This window comes from Macadamia integrifolia, chromosome 14 (assembly GCF_013358625.1).
Source record: "Macadamia integrifolia cultivar HAES 741 chromosome 14, SCU_Mint_v3, whole genome shotgun sequence".
In the NCBI taxonomy this organism is placed as follows: domain Eukaryota; kingdom Viridiplantae; phylum Streptophyta; class Magnoliopsida; order Proteales; family Proteaceae; genus Macadamia; species Macadamia integrifolia.
The window spans coordinates 11,202,369-11,220,602 of record NC_056570.1 but is presented as its reverse complement, the minus strand read 5'-3'; the positions used below and the strand labels follow the sequence as shown (position 1 = coordinate 11,220,602).

Below are 18,234 nucleotides of genomic sequence, written 5' to 3'. Positions count from 1 at the left end.
TACGGTCCTTGTACTTAACCATTGCCTGCTAGGACAAAATAGAACTTACATTGGCCATCAAGAATGCTTTCTTGGGCACATTGGTAGTTCTCTTTTGAGTATAGAGGTCCTTAAGCACTTTGGCATAAGCTAGAACCTAGGAAATGGCATCTGACAAAGGGATGTTCCCTTGAACTTGTTTGAGCACATCCAAGATTTTATCTATGGGTATTGTTTTCTTATTGCCTAAGAGTCTTCTATGGAATGGGGCTTTAGGGACAAAGACTCTTTCTTGTTCAACTACCTCTTCAGATTTATCTTATGCTGGAGTGGGAGGTAGTTCTTCTTGAAAGACGGTAGGTTCTTCAGATGAACCTAGCATGGAAGGGAGTGTCTCACTCACCTCAGTGGACTGCTTTCTAAGAGACTTTGAAATTGGCACTTGTAAATCATCCCTAAGATACTCATGTCCACTCCTTAGCGCATGTACAGAATTGACATGAGTAGAAGACTCTGGAAAATGTGGACCTTGCTGAACTGAGATGGATTGACTTGGAAAAGCTTGGAGAATGGCATTCCTAGGGTTTGGGTCTGGTTGACTTGGCATTTTGCCTTTCTCCCTTTCATGTAGATCATTCATAAGCTGAGAAATTTGTTTCTCTATGTTGTGCTAGCTTGTCATGAAAGTGTTTATGAGAAGCTCTACATTCTTTTCCAATGATGAAATCTTGAAAGACTCCCCACATCCTTTTCGGAATCTTGGAGGTTGACTAGCAAAAGGTGGTGCAACCACTAGAGAAGGGTGAGGCCTAAAATTATTGGACTGGTGTGGAGGCATACACCTTTGGTTAGTCTGTTAGAGAACAAACTGATGTTGGTTTACAAAATGGGGATTGGAGGTACCTACTTGATTGTTGAATTGACTCCAGGAGAAATTGGGGTGATTTTTTCATCCCGGGTTGTAAGTTTGACTGTATGGGTTGTTTTGGTACATGGCATTGGCAGTTCTAGGATTTTAGTTCACACCATTCACATTAGAGATGTTGGAGCACTCCTCTGCTACATGGGTAAGAGATTGGCACCAACTATACATAGGAATAAGATGGTGGACCTAGTTAACTTGGGTTGATCCCTTTATGACCATGGCCTCTAATCTTTTGAGAATGCTATCGATTTGGGCCTCTTTTGCAACAGTGCTTTCTACCATATAACCTCTACCAATCCTCTCTGTCTCTTGAGTGGGACTCCCACTCTCTAGTCTTCTCTACTAACTCTAACAAAAAATTTCAAGTAATATTGTCATTTGTGTAAGATGGGAAACTTGAAAGGCACATGGATTTTAACAATTGCTTGGTCTGGTAATCTATAACCTCATATATGATTTGGCATAAATGCCAGTGTCAATACCGTGATGAGGGCATTCTTGGAGCAAGTCTTTGAACCTCTCCATTAGCTTCAGAAGGACTCATTGGGTTTTTGCCTAAATTGCATAATGTCAGTCCAAAGTTTATTGGTTTTATGCAAATGGGAAAAACTTCTTCAGAAAAACCACAATGAATTGGTCCCAAGTTGTGATTGAATCTTTGGGCAAACTATATAGCCACTTTTTGACTTGGTCCTTGAGGGCAAAGGTTATGAACCTAAGCTTCACTATGTCATCAATGAGTTGTTGAACTTTGATGAGAACACATACCTCTTCAAATTCCCGAAGTAATAAGTATGTATCTTCATTAGCCATCCCATGAAAATGGGGCAACATGCTAATGGTGTTAGACTTAAGCTCATAGTTGTTCCCTTGGACTGCTGGTAATCTAATGCATGAAGTTGAGCAGCCCTAGAAGGGTAGAACCTATCATAGTTTTTAAGGCACTGCTAAGGCATCGCCTTACCAGTGCCTTGGCACTGGTGCAGCTTAGAGATGGTAAGGCAGTGCTCCACCTTATGTGAAGTGGCGCTTTATGGGTTTTTTTTTTTTTTAAAACACATTTTAAAATTACTTGATGAAGATTCCAAATATAGATTTTTTATTGGTAGATGTATGATTTTGTTAACACTTGAGATGTATGGGATCAGCTTTACTCCACAAAAAATAACCAAAACAAACAAAACAAAAACACAATTCACAAACAGGGTTTGGATTTTATCAAGGGTTTTAAGAGAGGACTTTGAGAAAGAATCAAGGAATAAAGAAGAACCACTAATCTAGGCTACCATTTTGCTCTGGCAGCGGTGAACTTCATTCTTCTTTGACAGGAGTAGAAATATAGTGGACGACCTTAGGGCTTAGGCACTCATTTTGGCATCATAGAGGTAAGTATAATAAATACTTATATTTTTTATGTCTTCGTTTCTTTATATTTATAATTTTGTTTCATAATTATTTTTTTTATATTATATGTTAATATGTTATGATGATTGATGATTGATGATTGATGAAGATGAACTTAGTTTATTCACTTTATTGATTTGTTTTCTTGATGACTATCTTACATTGGTATGAATATGAACCTTTAATATTTATTTAACATATGAGTAATAAGATTCAACTAGGATTTGAGCCAAAGAGATTAGTTTTATCAAAAAATTACATAGGAACGCTTTAGTCGATAAGACAGCGTTTTATGTCCGCCTTATCGCTAAGGCGCTCCGAAAGACCCTCAAACGCCTTTGTCGCCTTACTGCCTTAAAAACTATGAAACCTACCCTAAGAGTTTTAGGTTGTTCTTCTCCCATGGTGCTTAGATTCACTCTTTCAAGACGATTTTTAGAATTTCAAGTCCACTGAGCATACAAAGTCTAACCTCCTAAAATTAAGTCACCCCTTGCTTACGAATTTTTTTTTTTTTAAACAAACCCCCACACCATATCACGGAAGCACAAGATAGAGTATAAACAAGTATTCAAAGAAAAAACGAATTCCTCTCCTTTTCCTCTAATTCGACTCGAATTGTTGGATTTATTTCGAATCAGGATCAATGAACAAACTTGATCGTACTTCCCCCAGCAACAGCACCAAAAACTTGTTGGATTTATTTCAAATCAGGATCAATGAACAACCTTAATCGTACTTCCCCAACAAAACGGATCAGAGGCGCAAAGAGAGAAAAACACAATATCTAGGAGTCAAGAGAGAAATTACTTATGTTAACGTGTGTGTGGGTGCTAGCAGGGGAGACCGATCTTACCTTGCAAGGGCTAATCACTACTCCTTTCTGGATTTGGTTGTCCAGACACGATCTACCAATTCCCAGTCTTTCTACTTGGTGGGTGGTCAGTGATTACCGGCAGGGATCTAGAGTTTCAATTTTTTTTTTTTTTTTTTTTGCAAATAAAAATATGATTAGATTATGAGTCTAGTAACTAGCATCCCAACACGGATTGCACAAATCTTCTTAGCAGAACAAGAAAAGAAAGAAATTAAATTTTTTTTTTAGTGATTACCGGTAGGTATTCGGAGTTTCACTTGCTTTTTTTTTTTTTTTTTTTTTTTTTTTTTTGTAAATAAAAATCTGATTAGATTATGGGTCAGGTAACTAGAATCCCAACACGAATCCCACAAATCTTCTTAGCAGAACAAGAAAATAAAGAAATTTAATTTTTTTTTTAGTGATTACCGACAGGTATGCAGAGTTTCACTTTTTTATTTTTTTTTTAGTGATTACCGGCAGGGATCCAGAGTTTCACTTTTATTTATTTTTCAAAGAAAAATCTGATTAGATTATGGGTCTAGTAACTGGCACCCCAACACAGATCCCACAAATCTTCTTAGTAGAACAAAAATAAATAAATAAATAAAACAAAGCACTCCAAATCAATTGAAAATGTAAAATAAACACTTCGCCTCTTTGGCAATGGTGTCAAAAACTTGTTGTGCTCAAATGTAAGCCACACTAATTATATTAACCGCAAGCGCAGTGTCAGCTGTAGCTACGGGTCGAACTCAGGGAGACTGAATAATTAATTAACACACTTCCAAATTAGGCAGTGTAAATAAAAAGAGATTTGACTATACTAGTTTAATTAAATGTGCAAGATAATTATAACAATTAAAATATAAAATTAAATTTAACTAACCAATGGAGAATAATGGAATAAAACTAATGGGAAAGATTCATTCAGGATTGGGATTCACCATGGGAATAAGTTGAATTAACAATAGGCATGGAGACATATTATACATAGTATGATCTAGGTCTATGGGAAATGCGGCAATGGCTAACATACCCCATGAGTAGCATCATTTAATATGCAATATTAAGATAAACATCATAAATCCTAATTAATGTCACTATGGCTACGACAACTATCATGTATATGGTCTTATTGGATTACAAACACAATGCGACAGTCAACCGTAGTAAGTCTAACTAAGTTCATGTCCATTAAAATAAAGTATGTCCATTATTTATTCATACTAACCACCCATTGCTTCACCCAAATCCTAAAAGAATGGGTTTAGCTAGCCATGGGGGTGGTGGTGATCATGCTACTTGAATAAAAAAAATAAAAGACATAGGAATTAAAAATAAAAGAACCTGAATTGAACAATTGTAAAATTTTATTGAAGAAGAGAATGAATTCCAAGTTTTCGCATATCCAAACTTCAAAGATGCTTCTAAATCTTCAATTACAACTTTAATGGCTCCTATGAAATTTTGCAGAGAAAATAAAAAATTACAACTTATAAAAAGAATGAGAAGAAGAAAAATAGAAAACAAATAAAAGTCAAAATCTATAATAGAAACTACCCAATATTTGATAATCCAATTCCCTTTACAATATTTTCCTTAATCCCAAAATAGAAGATATGATAAGATTCTTCTAGAATATTGTCCAATATAGAAGATAATAAATATAAAACTACTAAAAATTCATCTCAGTATGTGGTTAAAATCCAAAATAGAAGGTTGACTAAGTGTAAATCTTTCTTGTAGAGATCATCCAGCTCATAGGAAATCATTGGAAGAAGGAATCTTCTAGGCTCTGGCCAAACTTGCTAGAATTTAGTTCTTTGGGCCGAATTTGACACTTGTACTCCACTTGGTCCACTTTTGGTCTGAATTCTGAAAACAATAGAAAATACCCAAAGTAGCCCTCTTCTAGGAATTAAGTGATGTAAATAATTGGACTAATTTGCATATAAAAAAATGCTCAACACTGGGATATAAAGCAAATGAGTTTATCTTTTCCAACATCTTAGGGGCTTTTTTTAAGAACTGAACATTAAGAAATAGTCAAACAAATCCATGGTGCTATAATCAAGTCTGGTTATGATTTTCATGTATTTGTGTGTTGCTCATTAATTAAGCAGAGGGCCATGTTTGTACTTTGACATTTTGGCATTTCCCTTTTTCTTCTCTAGGCCAATGGAGGCTCTATTTTTGGTTGTTGGACAAGATTCTGATATTGGAGCAGAAGCTTGGACTTTGTGCTTTTTCATGATTCCAAGCCTTTTTACATATGTTCTTTAAAGTCATGATTGATTCCTACAAACACAAAAATATTGTATTTCCAATGAGTGACAAAACATGGAACTGTAGCTATATATATATACTGTATTTCTGTTTGTTATTTTGGTGTTTGAATTTGGCATTAGTAATATGGGAGTTCCATTATTGAAATTATTCTCTGGATCAACATACTACTGTTGGCATTTCAAATTTTCTCCCACTTGACCACTAGGACTAGTTTTTCAAAGGATTCACTGGATTCTGTCCTTAATTTCTTAAAACTTGCAATTCCTTCAGCTGTTGATGGTTAAGTCATTCATTTTACATTCTTATGTGATTTCTTTTACAATCTTGAATTCCTTCGTCCACTGTAATGCATAATTGTAATTTGGAGATGTGGTCATTTAGCTAATGGTTCTCCCCAATTTGGTTTGCTTCCTTGTCCAAAGCTAGAAACCTCATATCTGCTAATTTAATAGACTCAGGTTCATGTCTAACAATTTCTTTTGATTTTCCTAACTAGGTAAAAAATTGAACTATCATTTCCTTTGCTTGTCTCCTAGAAATTATGGCTTTTAATGGGATCATTTTCTTATGCTTGAGAAAATGGTATGAAAATACAATAATTCTATTGTCTTTATAGATTCAAATGCAGTGCTAGTTTTTCATGCCTTATTAAGATGGTTTCCTTGATAGGGGGATATGCTAGCTCCATGGGAACAAGATATTCAATGATGCCACATGCGCACCATACATTTGATCAAATCAGTCTGACTGGCCACTCCAGAGCAGCCACTCCATTTTGCTAGTTGGGAATTAGGGTTGGAATGAAATCAAGGCCATTCAATTCCACTTATTCTTATTCCTCAAATTAGAATACTACCTTTTGCATTGTCTGTTACTCAGTCTTAGATATGTTGTTACTTTATAAGTACAAGAGTTCCTTCTCTAACGCATTGCTTCATTGATAATTGTTTCTCTTGGATAAATTATTTACATGTGGGTTATTTTTTTTTCCTATTTAGATGTTGGATTGTCTATAAAATTGTAATTCCGCTTTATTTTTTTTTTTCATAGTAGACCTTAGATTAAACCGTTTGTATAGAAGACCCACATATAGAGGGAGATAGAGACTCTGAGGCGGAACTTATTATTGAAACTTCATCCTCAGTAGCATCAGCACCAGCTGTGGTATGCAACACCGCATAATACTACTCAAAATATGTGGATGAGTCAATTTATAGGAATACTTATTACACTCGTCGTGATTTTGTGAGCCATTTACTAGATTCAGACGAGGATTGTAAACACATGGTTAGGATGAATATAGATTGCTTTCAGAACTTTGTTAATATTTTTAGGGAATCGGGTCGTCTTCACGATACCGTTTATTGTACTGTTGAAGAGCAAATAGCAAGTTTCCTACACACAATTACCCTCAACCAAAGGAACCATAGCATAAATTTCTACATGAAAAGATCTGGAGAGATCGTAGTTCATTACTTCCACATGGTTGTTTTTCCATTATCTTCTGCATCATTTTAGGGTTGCGTTTCTACAATAAATACTATATAGATATGCAAAAAGTGTTTATCAAGGATCCTATTGCTGGAACCTATTAACAAATTCAGAATAATCCTAGATGCATGCCATATTTCCATGTCTAAAACTTGAACACAATAAATATTTATAAATCTTAAATTTAGATTATTTTAATTTTTACTAATAAATGCAACATATTTCTCTTAGGATTGCATAGGTGCCATAGATGGCACACATATCCCGGTGAGTGTAAGTCCTGAGTATGAAACTAAGTTTCGAGGTTGTAAGCAATTTGCCACCCAAAATGTGTTGGCGGCATGTGATTTCGATTTGAAATTCACATAATTCTTAGCTGGATGGGAAGGTTCAACGACTAACTCCAGGATGTTGGCGAATGCTATTTATAGAGAGAACCCACTTGTCTGTTTGCTAGGTATAAAATTAGAATAATTGAGGTCATAATTCACATATTCAGCTTTTATTAGAGTAACAATTATCTCAATAATGTTTTTTCCTTGTAGAAAAATACTATCTTGCTTATGCTGGGATCCCACTGTTATGCAATTTATTACCCTGTTTTGAGGTGTACGCTATCATCTTAATGAAGTTCGGGGTAGAATGCCTTAAACTGAGATCGAGTTATTTAATCATAGATAGTCATCCCTACAGAATCACATTGAATGTGCATTTGAAGTATTGAAAAAAATGATTTAATATCATAATTGGTGTACCTGAGTACCCGTTCCAAATGCAAGTTGACACAGTTATGACATGTTGTGTCCATAATCACATCAGAACGATAATACCAGATGATTACCTTTTACAGGCTGTTGATAGAAACCTATTAGAATAGTCTTTGAATCATGAACCTGAGCCCAAAGTCCACACAGTGCAACACCAGTATGGTGGCAAAAGCAAGAGCAACTAGAATTAGGACTGCAATTATAAGGCAAATGTAGGTTGATTATTGGGATTTTCTCGTCTCGAATTCTTCATCCAACAATTCTTCACACACAGTCGAGACATGTCCCTTGTAAATCCAACGGCGCTTATAACTTGCTTTTTGAAAACATGAACCACTTACTTTTCAAAATCAATACCACTTACTTTTTAAAAATCAAATACCAAATACTAAATACCACATACTGCTTACCATTTACCACTTAACATGTACTAGTTAGTTGCTGTTCCAAAATCCCAAACTCTTATATCAGAGAAGGAACATGAAGGAGAAGGAATCGAAGAAGAAGAAAACGAAGAAGAACAACAAGGAGGAAGAGAGTGCAAGGAATAGAGTGGGGAAGGAAAACTACTTGGAACAGGGTGCAATTAAACATAGACACCATCCCATGTTGAATATTTCATGAAAATTTCAGAATTAGGACAAGAGACAAGTAATTGATGTCTCCTGATGTGATGGGCAAGGAAATTTCATGATTTGGTGAATCTTCGAATTCTTTGTCTTTAGGAAGATAGAATGGAGCTAGTTCACATGATGTTAGAAATATTTTCAATACTAATGCAGTACCAAAACGAGCAAACACATCTACTATGTCTCCAGGTTCCTACAAAAAATAACAACCCAGTATATATGTTGTTTTTTTTGGTGGCAATGCAGTATATTTGGTTTAGATGTATGAAATGTGAATCATCATAAAAGTATCACTGAAGGATAAAGTGTTATGAAAATAACTAAACATCAAGTTCTGCCTTTTTCAATGATAACCTAGGTGTTTGTAGGACCTACAAGGCCAGAACTCAAAAAATTGCAGAAATGTACAAATGAAAACACCACCAATGCATTAACACCATTGAGAAAGTGTAATCTTGGCATGCAATAATTGCCTTACCTGCTGTACATCGAAGGGAGTGGTGGGTTCTTCAAAAAAAACTCATCTTACATATCCCATTTGATTTCTCTCACTCAATTTTCATTTTTGAATTTGATTTTCTCTGTATTTTTTGATGATCCATGTATTTCTTCAGATCATTTAGATTTTCGGCTGGAAATTAAGTCCATTATATTCTTCTTCTTTCCTTCATTCCATTATCTAATTCTGTCAAAATCTGTTCAATTCTCTCAACGGGTTTTCTCTTTCCATTTCTATTAGTTCTTAGTTTGTTACACTAGAATTTCATACTTTCTTTTCTCCATTGGCCGAACAAAAGGGATAATTTTTAGCTCCTTCTGTTTCTTGCACATTATTTTCCACCGCTTCTCTCCGTGTCCGTATCTCGCTAGAAAAAATAGAAAGAAGCGCTGATATAGATGCTTCATTTTCTTTCATGAGTGGTATGGACATTCGCTTGTCTATCGGGACCCTTACAATCGGGTATGTGATTTTAAAAGAAGTGGTTTGATTTTGAAAAAGTAAGTGATTTGTGTTTTCAAAAAGCAAGTTGCAGGAGCCGTTGGACTTAGAAGGGACATGTGTCGACTATGTGTGAAGAATTGGTGGGGAATTGATGGATGAAGAATTGGAGAAGAACCAAATCCTAATTTTCAGGGTAGGCGGCATAATCACCATTAGAGTATTGGTTGTACCATTTTTTTTTTTTTTTCTATGCTTGTAATAGCTATAAAGCTGGATTATGTTTTTGACCGTGATTTGGAATAAAATTATAAAATCTTTTCCTTTTTCGTTTTTCTTATCTATTCCCCTATTTGTGGAAGCTTTTCAAATCTTCTCTTGATTATTCAGAGCCACCAAGTTCTTTCTCTTTATCTGATTGGTCAGGCCGAGCCGATACACATTTACTAATCTGTGAAGTAAAGATCCAACTCTTAGTCAATGCCTCAAATCATAAAGAGATGCAGGTTGAGAAATATAGTTTTATATGAACAGTAATGGGACCGGAGATCAGTTGCACATAGCACTCTAAGAAGGGTACAATACTTTAAAGAACTGAGTAGAATTTAGATTTTAGAACCGAGAGGTGGAGAGATTAAGAATGATTGGAACTTTCAAATAAAAGATGAAAGCTTTTAAGACTATGACAACCAAGAAGAGGTAAGTGGAAATAGTGTGGATTAATTACCAAAGAATAAAGGGGTGTAATTAGTCACAATTTAGCAAGTTTGGTTGGATTACAAGTTTTTTAAAATTTTATATCTATTTTACATCAATTTTACATCCAACCAAAACACTTTGATAAATTAATTTCACTTCACTTCCATTGCAACCAAACGACTCAAAGTGAAAAAAAAAAATATTCCTTCACTTCCCTTTGCTTCTCTTCCGATTCCCATTTCCCTTGCAACCAAACATAGCCTTAAGTATTCTGAGATAAAATGCAGAAACCCGAGATTAATAACTCCATAATACCTGCTTTGATGAACAAGCTTCCAGATCAGATCGACCCGGTTGCTATGGCAGAAGCCTCCTATGAAACAAGCATATAGCTTCAATGTGAATAAGTGAAGAAGAGACTTGGGGCAAGGGTTGTTCAGAGATGAGAAAAAATCAAGTCCCACTATTCATTTCCCCTCTTTTCTCTATGAAAGTGAAACCTTATGTTTCTACCGAAAAAAATAAACCTTCATTTTTTTTTAACCAACTCCTAAATTATATGACTTATATTAATGTGCTTGAAAGCAACATCAGCTCTATTTACATAATAGTACAACAGAATTAGGAAGTACCAGTTTCCATTCAGTCTGCTCATACAGTAAATGGTAGCATCACAAAAAGGACATAACATCACTAATGATGATAAACCTCTCTCTGAAATTTAAACTAGTGGCTCAGTCTTCACCTTCAGAGTGAATGTCAACATTGTACCAGAGGTAGGCCTCTTTTAATTCCACATGCTTCATTTTCAGGGTTCTTAACTCATCAGACTCAGCGTAGCTTCTCTTACCTCTTCTGGTAAGCACGTACGGTCAACAATATAAGGAGACAAAGAAGATGCATAACTCAAACCACAGCAACAATGGCCAAGCCCTTAAAATATCTGAAAGCGCATAAATGATATCAAGTTCAGTAAGAAAACATAGATATGGACCAGCTATTAAACAAACATCCTAGACCCATTTTTTCTTCTCATGGAGTAAATATGGATGCAAAGCCAGACCCCCAGAAAACTTTGCAACCTTAAGATGTCATCTAGACGATAGACCTTACCCAGAGGTACATCTGGATGCGTCTGATTTGGTGGGATTCAATGCATCTTTCAGAAACTACAATGATTTTGAGTCAATGCTCCAGTCCTACTCAAACAAAATTCATGCAGACCCCACAAACACTTTATTTTTGGTCCATCCTTGGACTGCCATATATCATGGCAGGTCCTCACTTCCACATCAACTGTGCTATAAGTTATAGTCTGACAAGATCAGAAAATTGAGCTTGGTCAGTAAGCGTTTAGATTTTATCATGACTTAAATCAGCCCAAGAGGTAGGCCAAGACTTTTGGATAGATAGACAAATGAGATGAACTTTCAGTAGTCTCAACAAATATGTTGTATGCATAATTGCTCATGCCCTTTAAAGTTCTTGCACAATCCCAGAACCTTGGTTGGCGGTACATACAACTGCCAAACACTTGGCAAGTTGTAAGTTTCAGCTCAAAGCACGTGACATGGTAGAAATTCCTATTACATCAGAAAACCAAGCTTAGGCTATCAGCCCAGTAAACCACATTTTTAGGTGCGCAACACTAATTGCCTATGGCCTCTCTTTATTCATTTCACTAATATAACTTCAAATCTGAGTGCTCTTCTTCTTTATCCAAAGTTAAACTAGAATAACAACATTACCTGAATAGCAAGGCTTTGGTTTCCTTGTACTTCCCTTTTGATGTTAAGTTTCCCCATTGCTGTGAGGAAACTGTTCGTATCCACACCTATCTGTAAGCATGAAAGAAAACCATACGTTAATATATGTAGTTGTTCCCATGACCCATGAGGGATTACTCGTGGAGGAACTGGTAGGCTGCAGAATAATCTAGTACATATAGGACCCACAATCTGAACCAATCATCACACATGACAAATCTTTAATCTAATTACCTGGGCAACTCGATTAATCGCAAGAAACTCAAATTAATCAGTGCTTTTGGTTAGATTGATGGTAGACAGTGTTGGGATTACGTTGGTAGACAATGCTTGGATCAGATGGCTGCATACATAGAATTAAATATAGCAAACATTAAGTCATACATGTAACTTGTCTAACAACTTCGTAAGTACAGCTGTTGCTAATAAAGAAATAATAGCCACCTGAATAAATGGAGTCATGTTAGGTCCAGATGGCGGATATGGGCTACCAATAATATAATGACCACTTGAGAGATTTGCTTGGAAACCATGAGACCCCTATTTGATGTTTAAAGGAAAGAGTCAGTAACCAAATTTAAAAGAGCATCAAAATAGATAATAAAATTTCAACACAAAATTCAAAATACTACCTGAATAAACTGAGTTGGTGGAGGCAATGAACTTGAATAGCACTCAACTGGAAAACATGGCAAAGAATGTGTTGAATTTGGTACAGCAATGGGTTCATTCATAGTTATATCCCCTGTAAGAGTTTTATCGTCCGAATTCTTTGGCCTTTTAATAGAACCAGTGGCACCTATTTCCTTAGTTTTCATGCTTGTCACTACAATGGGTGCTTCTGTATTGACATAACTTACTCTATTACTGTCATCATCACTATGGGTGCTCTCTATACAATCAACAGAAACATCTATACCTTCAACAGGAACAGTTCTATTTAGGTCGCACACACTTTCTGCACCATCTGTACTACCAGTTGAAGGTTTATCTAAAGCTTTATATCCCATTCCTTCCATTGCTTTAACTGCCTTCTCAACATAAGAAGCAGCAACAGCATATTTTTCTTCAGACTCAGCAGATTTTGTTGCTAACTGAACACACATTAGAAGCAAATCTTTGTAACGCCTTCCGAATTCTACCTTTGGGTCACCCCGGGTGGTCAAGCCATTTGTAACTCCAACAACTCCAATTTTTGCACCTTTTGTCCACCTCTTTAATATGTATTGGGGTGGGACCTTCCTAAAATTTCTGTAGCCAAGAACTTTCAAAGCATGGGAACATAAAATCCCTACAAATTCAAACTTCTTACAACTACAAACAACTGTGTCATCTGAAGTATTAAATGTAACAATGTACTGATTTTGCTTCTCATGATGGATTAATTTGTACTCAGTCATTGTCCCTACCTCACCACACTTGTGCAGATCATAAGACCAAGTTTGCCCAAACTGATCCTGGAAATTTTCAAATAATTCAGGTGTGTATAAACTCGCTGCATGCTTCAACATCTCCACTGGAAATGCCAATGTCGGAGTACATCGATTTGCCCTGAAGTCATCCTTCAACTCTTCATATCGTCTCTTTTCCATCAACCTCTGGAAATGCCAAAAAGATTGCAGCATATGATGCTTATAGCTAACATACTCCTTCAGTCTCTTATTAAAAGATTCACTCTGTTGTGCAGAGGTTATGTCCCCACAAAATGTTTCTCGTCCATACGCTAAAGCCCATTTCTCTTTTATCTCAAACAACCTTTGCAACCATTCTTTTTCTGAAGGATGAAACTCATACCGTTCAAACAACAAATTCCATGCATTTAAAAAGTCCTTCTCGTCCTCATGGTCATACATGCAACTACTAAAATCTTGGGCAAAAGTACTGGAAACTCGAAATAGTTTAAGAAGTTTAATGGCATTTTGATGCACCTGCCATACACAGAGACGATGATTAATTTCTGGCAGTTCGGTTGATATTGCCTTACCAACCGAAGCATCTTGATCTGTAAGTATGGTCTTTGGCTTTTTCCCCGACATTGCCTTGAAAAAAGTATCAAATAACCAGCTAAAAGTATCAATTGATTCATCATACAACAGTGCAACACCAAATATGACAATTTTCTTATGGTGATTCACTCCGAGGAATAGTGAAAAAGGCCGACAATCTTTAGTATTCCGATATGTTGTGTCCAAGCAAACCACGTCACCAAAATGAGTATAATCCAACACCATCCTTGAGTCTGCCCAAAAAATGTTGGTCATTAAATCATCCTCGTCCACTTGTATTGCATAAAAAAAGGCTGGATCTTCCAATTGCATTTGTTGGAGATATTGTAAGACACTTCCTGTATCTCCAACCCGTATTTGCATCATCCGCTTAGAATGCAAATAATTTTTGTTATCCATTTGATAAAGATCAATTGTCTCTTCCAAAACTGCAGAAGGTGCTGCGCCAGAGTCATGCGTTAAATTAGCTTCAGCAGCATGGGCAACACTTGAATTTCTTTGCAACTTGAACAAGTGTGCCTTACTAGGGGGTTCAGTTTTATGAGTATGGTCTTCTAGAAACTGGGTAACATGCAATTTACCATTCTTTTGAAGCACAATCTTCATCCTGGCCAAACAACCAAATCTTGTAACTGGCCGATGATTCCTGATATCTCTATCTCTTTTATCTGGTTGGCGATGGCCTTGACAAGAACAACAAAATACTCTATCTCTAAATGCACCATCTTTGTTTCTGTGTGCGCTATCTCTTCTAACATTAAAACCCACAGCTCCAGCATATCTACTATAAAATTCATAAGCAGCCAGCTCTGAATCAAATTCCATACCAACTTCTGGTATCCATTCTTTGAGAACTTTTGAATGAATTAAATCTTTGCTTGTATCTTCAAATGGATGAGTGTAATCCGGCAATCCATCATCATCATAAAGGCCTGCTGTGTGACATTCCTCCTCCCCTTGGTCAACTTCCAATCTACTTGATGTTTGAATTTCAGTCTCCACATTTTCATTTTGTGGACTGACCAACTTACTATTGACCCCAACATCCATTGACCTTCAAAAAGGGAAAAAAAATACATCAAAGTGTTTTAATGATACAAAAATCAAAACAATTGAAGTTATGATGCATAATCTATGAAAGAGAAATATCGAACCACACTAGATCCAGAAAAGTCAATACCCATTATCAGATCTTCCATTTACAAAATATAGTGACATACAGTATCTATATCAAGCAGCCCAACAACAAGCGGGAAAAAAAAAATCAGAAAAAGAAGAAGATTGAAAAGGAAAGCAAATTATTTCAGCCATCAACACTTCTACAAAGACATAAGAAAATAGAAAATCCTCTCATTAAAAGATGAATAAGAAAAAAAATTAAGAGAGAGAACACAAATCTACATGGAACTCACATTCTCTGCATCTATAATGAAGAAACAAGGTCATCGAGGATCTTTCCTTCACCACACAATTTCTCCTAATCCTGATAGTATGAATGAACCAAGAATTTGTTCCATTATTGAAAATATAAATAATTGATTCAAGTAGGGATCAAACGTCAAAACCTAAATTCCAAGCTCCTAAGCTTAGTATCTGGATCTGTTAAAGCCAAAGGAAAAAGAACTTATCAAGCAAACAACTGAAAGTTATATGGTAAAGTGGCTGCTAAACACTTACAGAGTTAGCATATGCAAAATCCTGAAATCCTGAATGGAGAAAGAGGAATATCACTATACAATCAAAAGTAACTTGTTTTATGACCAACATCATAACAAATTAAAAATTTCCACCACCTAACAAACTAATAATAGACAGATATTACAACAAAAGCAGCATTAATGAACATAATCTTCCTCACCAAATCAGAAACAAGATTAAGAAGATCTTGATGCAAATACGTACAGAAAATTGTACTATGAAGATAGCAAGAAAAAGAACCTACTTCAATGATTATATACTGGAATGTATGTTAAAAAATCAATGACCTGAATTTTGGTCTATCACCCACTATCAATCAGCCATCAGCCCTGACACATTCAAATTTCTGGAGGACCAAACAATAAATCACAAGAGAAACATTGCATCAGATTCCTTATGAATCAACAGCATTTCAAATAAAAGAAACAAGGTTGCAATTCAGGCCACAAAGATCTGTGATATGCCTCATGTCACAAAACCAACATTGGCAAACCTAGGTGGGTCCATGTAATAGAAGTAACCAGATCCATCTCATTGGTCAAATTTCAGCTAAAAAATGTAGGAAAAGTGTTTAAAAAGTGACATAATTACAAAATTTCCAGTAGAAATGCATTCATATTGAAACGGTAATCTAGTAATTTCTGAAATTTTCTAACCCTTTCCCATGCTTGTTTTTAAGCTAAAATTGGACAGATGAGACAGGAAGGGGTAATCTATCAAATTGTACCTGTTTGTACCCATCCAAATATGGCTACATGGAAAAGATATGTGACCTTATTACATAAGCCATGTCACAGCTTTGTGACACTAAGATTTTCCCAAAGGAAGCCTTTTGAGAAAGAACTGTCCTATTCTTTCATCTCTCATCTCTTCAACATCAACAACAACCAAAACCTGATCCCAACTTAATGGGGTCGGCTACATGGAGATTTTAAGCAGGGATGAATGCGAGGATCCATGCAAAAAGATTGACCGGTTTATTTGGAACTCAGTTTGTTGCTCTCTCTCTCTCTCTCTCTCTCTCTCTCCCTCTCTCTCTCTTGATTCTTTTGGTTATCTGAGGTTAATTTTTTTACCTTACTATAATCCTTCAGTTAGCTCAGTTAGTTTTGCGTGATTCAGACGGTATCCCCCTGAGCTGTTAAAGTACCTTAAGTACTTGGAAGCTCAACCAACTAGGAGTCCACAAGAACTAAAACACTAGTTGAGATTATTGAAACAGAGTAACTTCATGGAGCTATAGCCTTATAGTTATAGCTCTATTTATTATATTTTTTTGGTGGAAAATAATAATTTATAGTTTACTAGTCAAGAATCGAAGTCGCTAACAGGTTCATAACTTAATGGTATTGATTGAATTTGAAACAAAACTCCAAATGAATGCTCCTTCAAGGCAAGGTGCAGATTCAGATTTAAAGGGAAAGAAGAGAAATACCATTTGAGAGGGAAAAGCAAGAAACCTTCAAACCAGAGGGAGTCCTGCCAAAAGAGCTTCCGTAGGCCGGCTCTAAAACTTGCCGCAGGGAACGGAGGTTAGGGTTTCCGTAGCCCAAACTGCTACAGTGCTACGGAGAGTAAAAGGGGGTTTCGTGACTTGGGTTAAGATAGATATCTAAAGAGAGAGGAGGGTTTTCCGTCACTGGACTAGCTGGTTACGCCGGAGAGGGGAAGCCGGTTGGGGTTAGGGTTGGAGAAGCGGGGGACACCCTCTGCGGTGCCTGTTCTCTGCGGATCTGTGATGTAACCAATACACAAGGGAGAAGGACAGGATCCCAAGAGCATCCGCTGCATGTGTGGGCCCCGCTGCGTTAAGACAGCCCTCTGTATTTCTCGATGGCGTACGGTATTAGATGGGATCTTGGGGCTATCAATCAGGAAGGGATATCAATATCCAAACCGAACCGGAATGGATCAACCCGATGGAGCCCGATCCAAACCGAACCAACCTTTATTGGGCCTATTTTGGTTTCTATATTTGAATGTGTTCGGTCTAAATCACCGGTTCACCTATTAACTCGGTAGATAGAATCGAACACGAAATCAAACCGAAGCAACCAGTGTAAACGAACTATGAGAAGACCTAACTCAGTAAGCTATGTTTGGTAACCAAGAAATGAAAAGAAAAAGGACAACAGTACAAACGAGATAATAAAGCAAATAAAGAATAATTAGATAAGGATTTTTTATGTGTCTCTTTCCTCAAACTCATAATTTTTTTATTTTTTTATTTTTTTATTTTTTTTCCTTGGTTACTAAGAATAGCCTCAAGTCCGAAGACTCCAAACCCGGACTCCAAACCCTAAGGACCCGTTTGTCTGATGGAATTTTGATGAGGTGGGATTTAACGGGGCAGGATTTTTGGCGGACAACAAAAATAACTGTGGTTTCCCCTGTCAACCGACGTCGTTGAAGATTTCTCCCACCCCAACCCTTCGCAAAGTCCTACCGATTTGGTGAGACTTTGCCGAAACTCCGAGGGTAAAATGGTTGGAGATGGCGTGAGAACAGTGTGCAACACCGCCTTGCTAATGGCTTCAAGCTCCGCCACTATGATAGGTGTGTCCAGCCGCTGCACAATCGCACCTACATCTATCCAACTATCACACCAAATCAGTGAGCTTTGACCGAAATCCAAGGAAGAAATCTCGGGACCACTAGCAAGCCAGCACCCCTCCATCTCTGAAAATGGAGAAACTCCGCCTAATCAGATATACTGCAACCTTCTTCTTCGGGGAACTGCCACCAGCGAGCCACGCCTAAAAACCTCTTTGTCCACCTGCAA

At 36.6% G+C, this 18,234-nt stretch overlaps 1 protein-coding gene across 7 annotated transcripts; it reads right to left on the bottom strand.

Annotated features, from left to right (window-relative positions):
* Nucleotides 1–10,425: 10,425 nt before the first annotated feature.
* On the bottom strand, nucleotides 10,426–17,559 carry LOC122061856 (protein FAR1-RELATED SEQUENCE 5-like). Of its 7 annotated transcripts, XM_042625369.1 has the most exons (10): nucleotides 16,888–17,559; nucleotides 15,740–15,798; nucleotides 15,432–15,460; nucleotides 15,167–15,237; nucleotides 12,381–14,808; nucleotides 12,193–12,288; nucleotides 11,983–12,091; nucleotides 11,731–11,820; nucleotides 11,096–11,297; nucleotides 10,426–10,925 (listed from the first exon to the last, which is right to left on the bottom strand). In XM_042625369.1, the coding sequence occupies exons 4-7, from the start codon at nucleotides 15,175–15,177 to the stop codon at nucleotides 12,020–12,022; spliced, it is 2,607 nt and encodes an 868-aa protein (XP_042481303.1). In that variant the 5' UTR covers nucleotides 15,178–15,237; nucleotides 15,432–15,460; nucleotides 15,740–15,798; nucleotides 16,888–17,559; the 3' UTR covers nucleotides 10,426–10,925; nucleotides 11,096–11,297; nucleotides 11,731–11,820; nucleotides 11,983–12,019. The 7 variants fall into 7 exon arrangements, with proteins under 7 accessions (XP_042481303.1, XP_042481304.1, XP_042481305.1 ...); XM_042625370.1 differs by having other exon boundaries at nucleotides 15,432–15,798; XM_042625371.1 differs by lacking the exon at nucleotides 15,740–15,798.
* Nucleotides 17,560–18,234: the final 675 nt, after the last annotated feature.

Bases quoted from the DNA above. Each gene is read 5' to 3' on its own strand.
- LOC122061856 (XM_042625370.1), bottom strand. The intron at 12,289-12,380 runs GTAGTATTTTGA...AACATCAAATAG, and splicing joins CACCAACTCAGTTTATTCAG to GGGTCTCATGGTTTCCAAGC. The intron at 12,092-12,192 runs GTGGCTATTATT...CTATGTATGCAG, and splicing joins ACATGACTCCATTTATTCAG to CCATCTGATCCAAGCATTGT.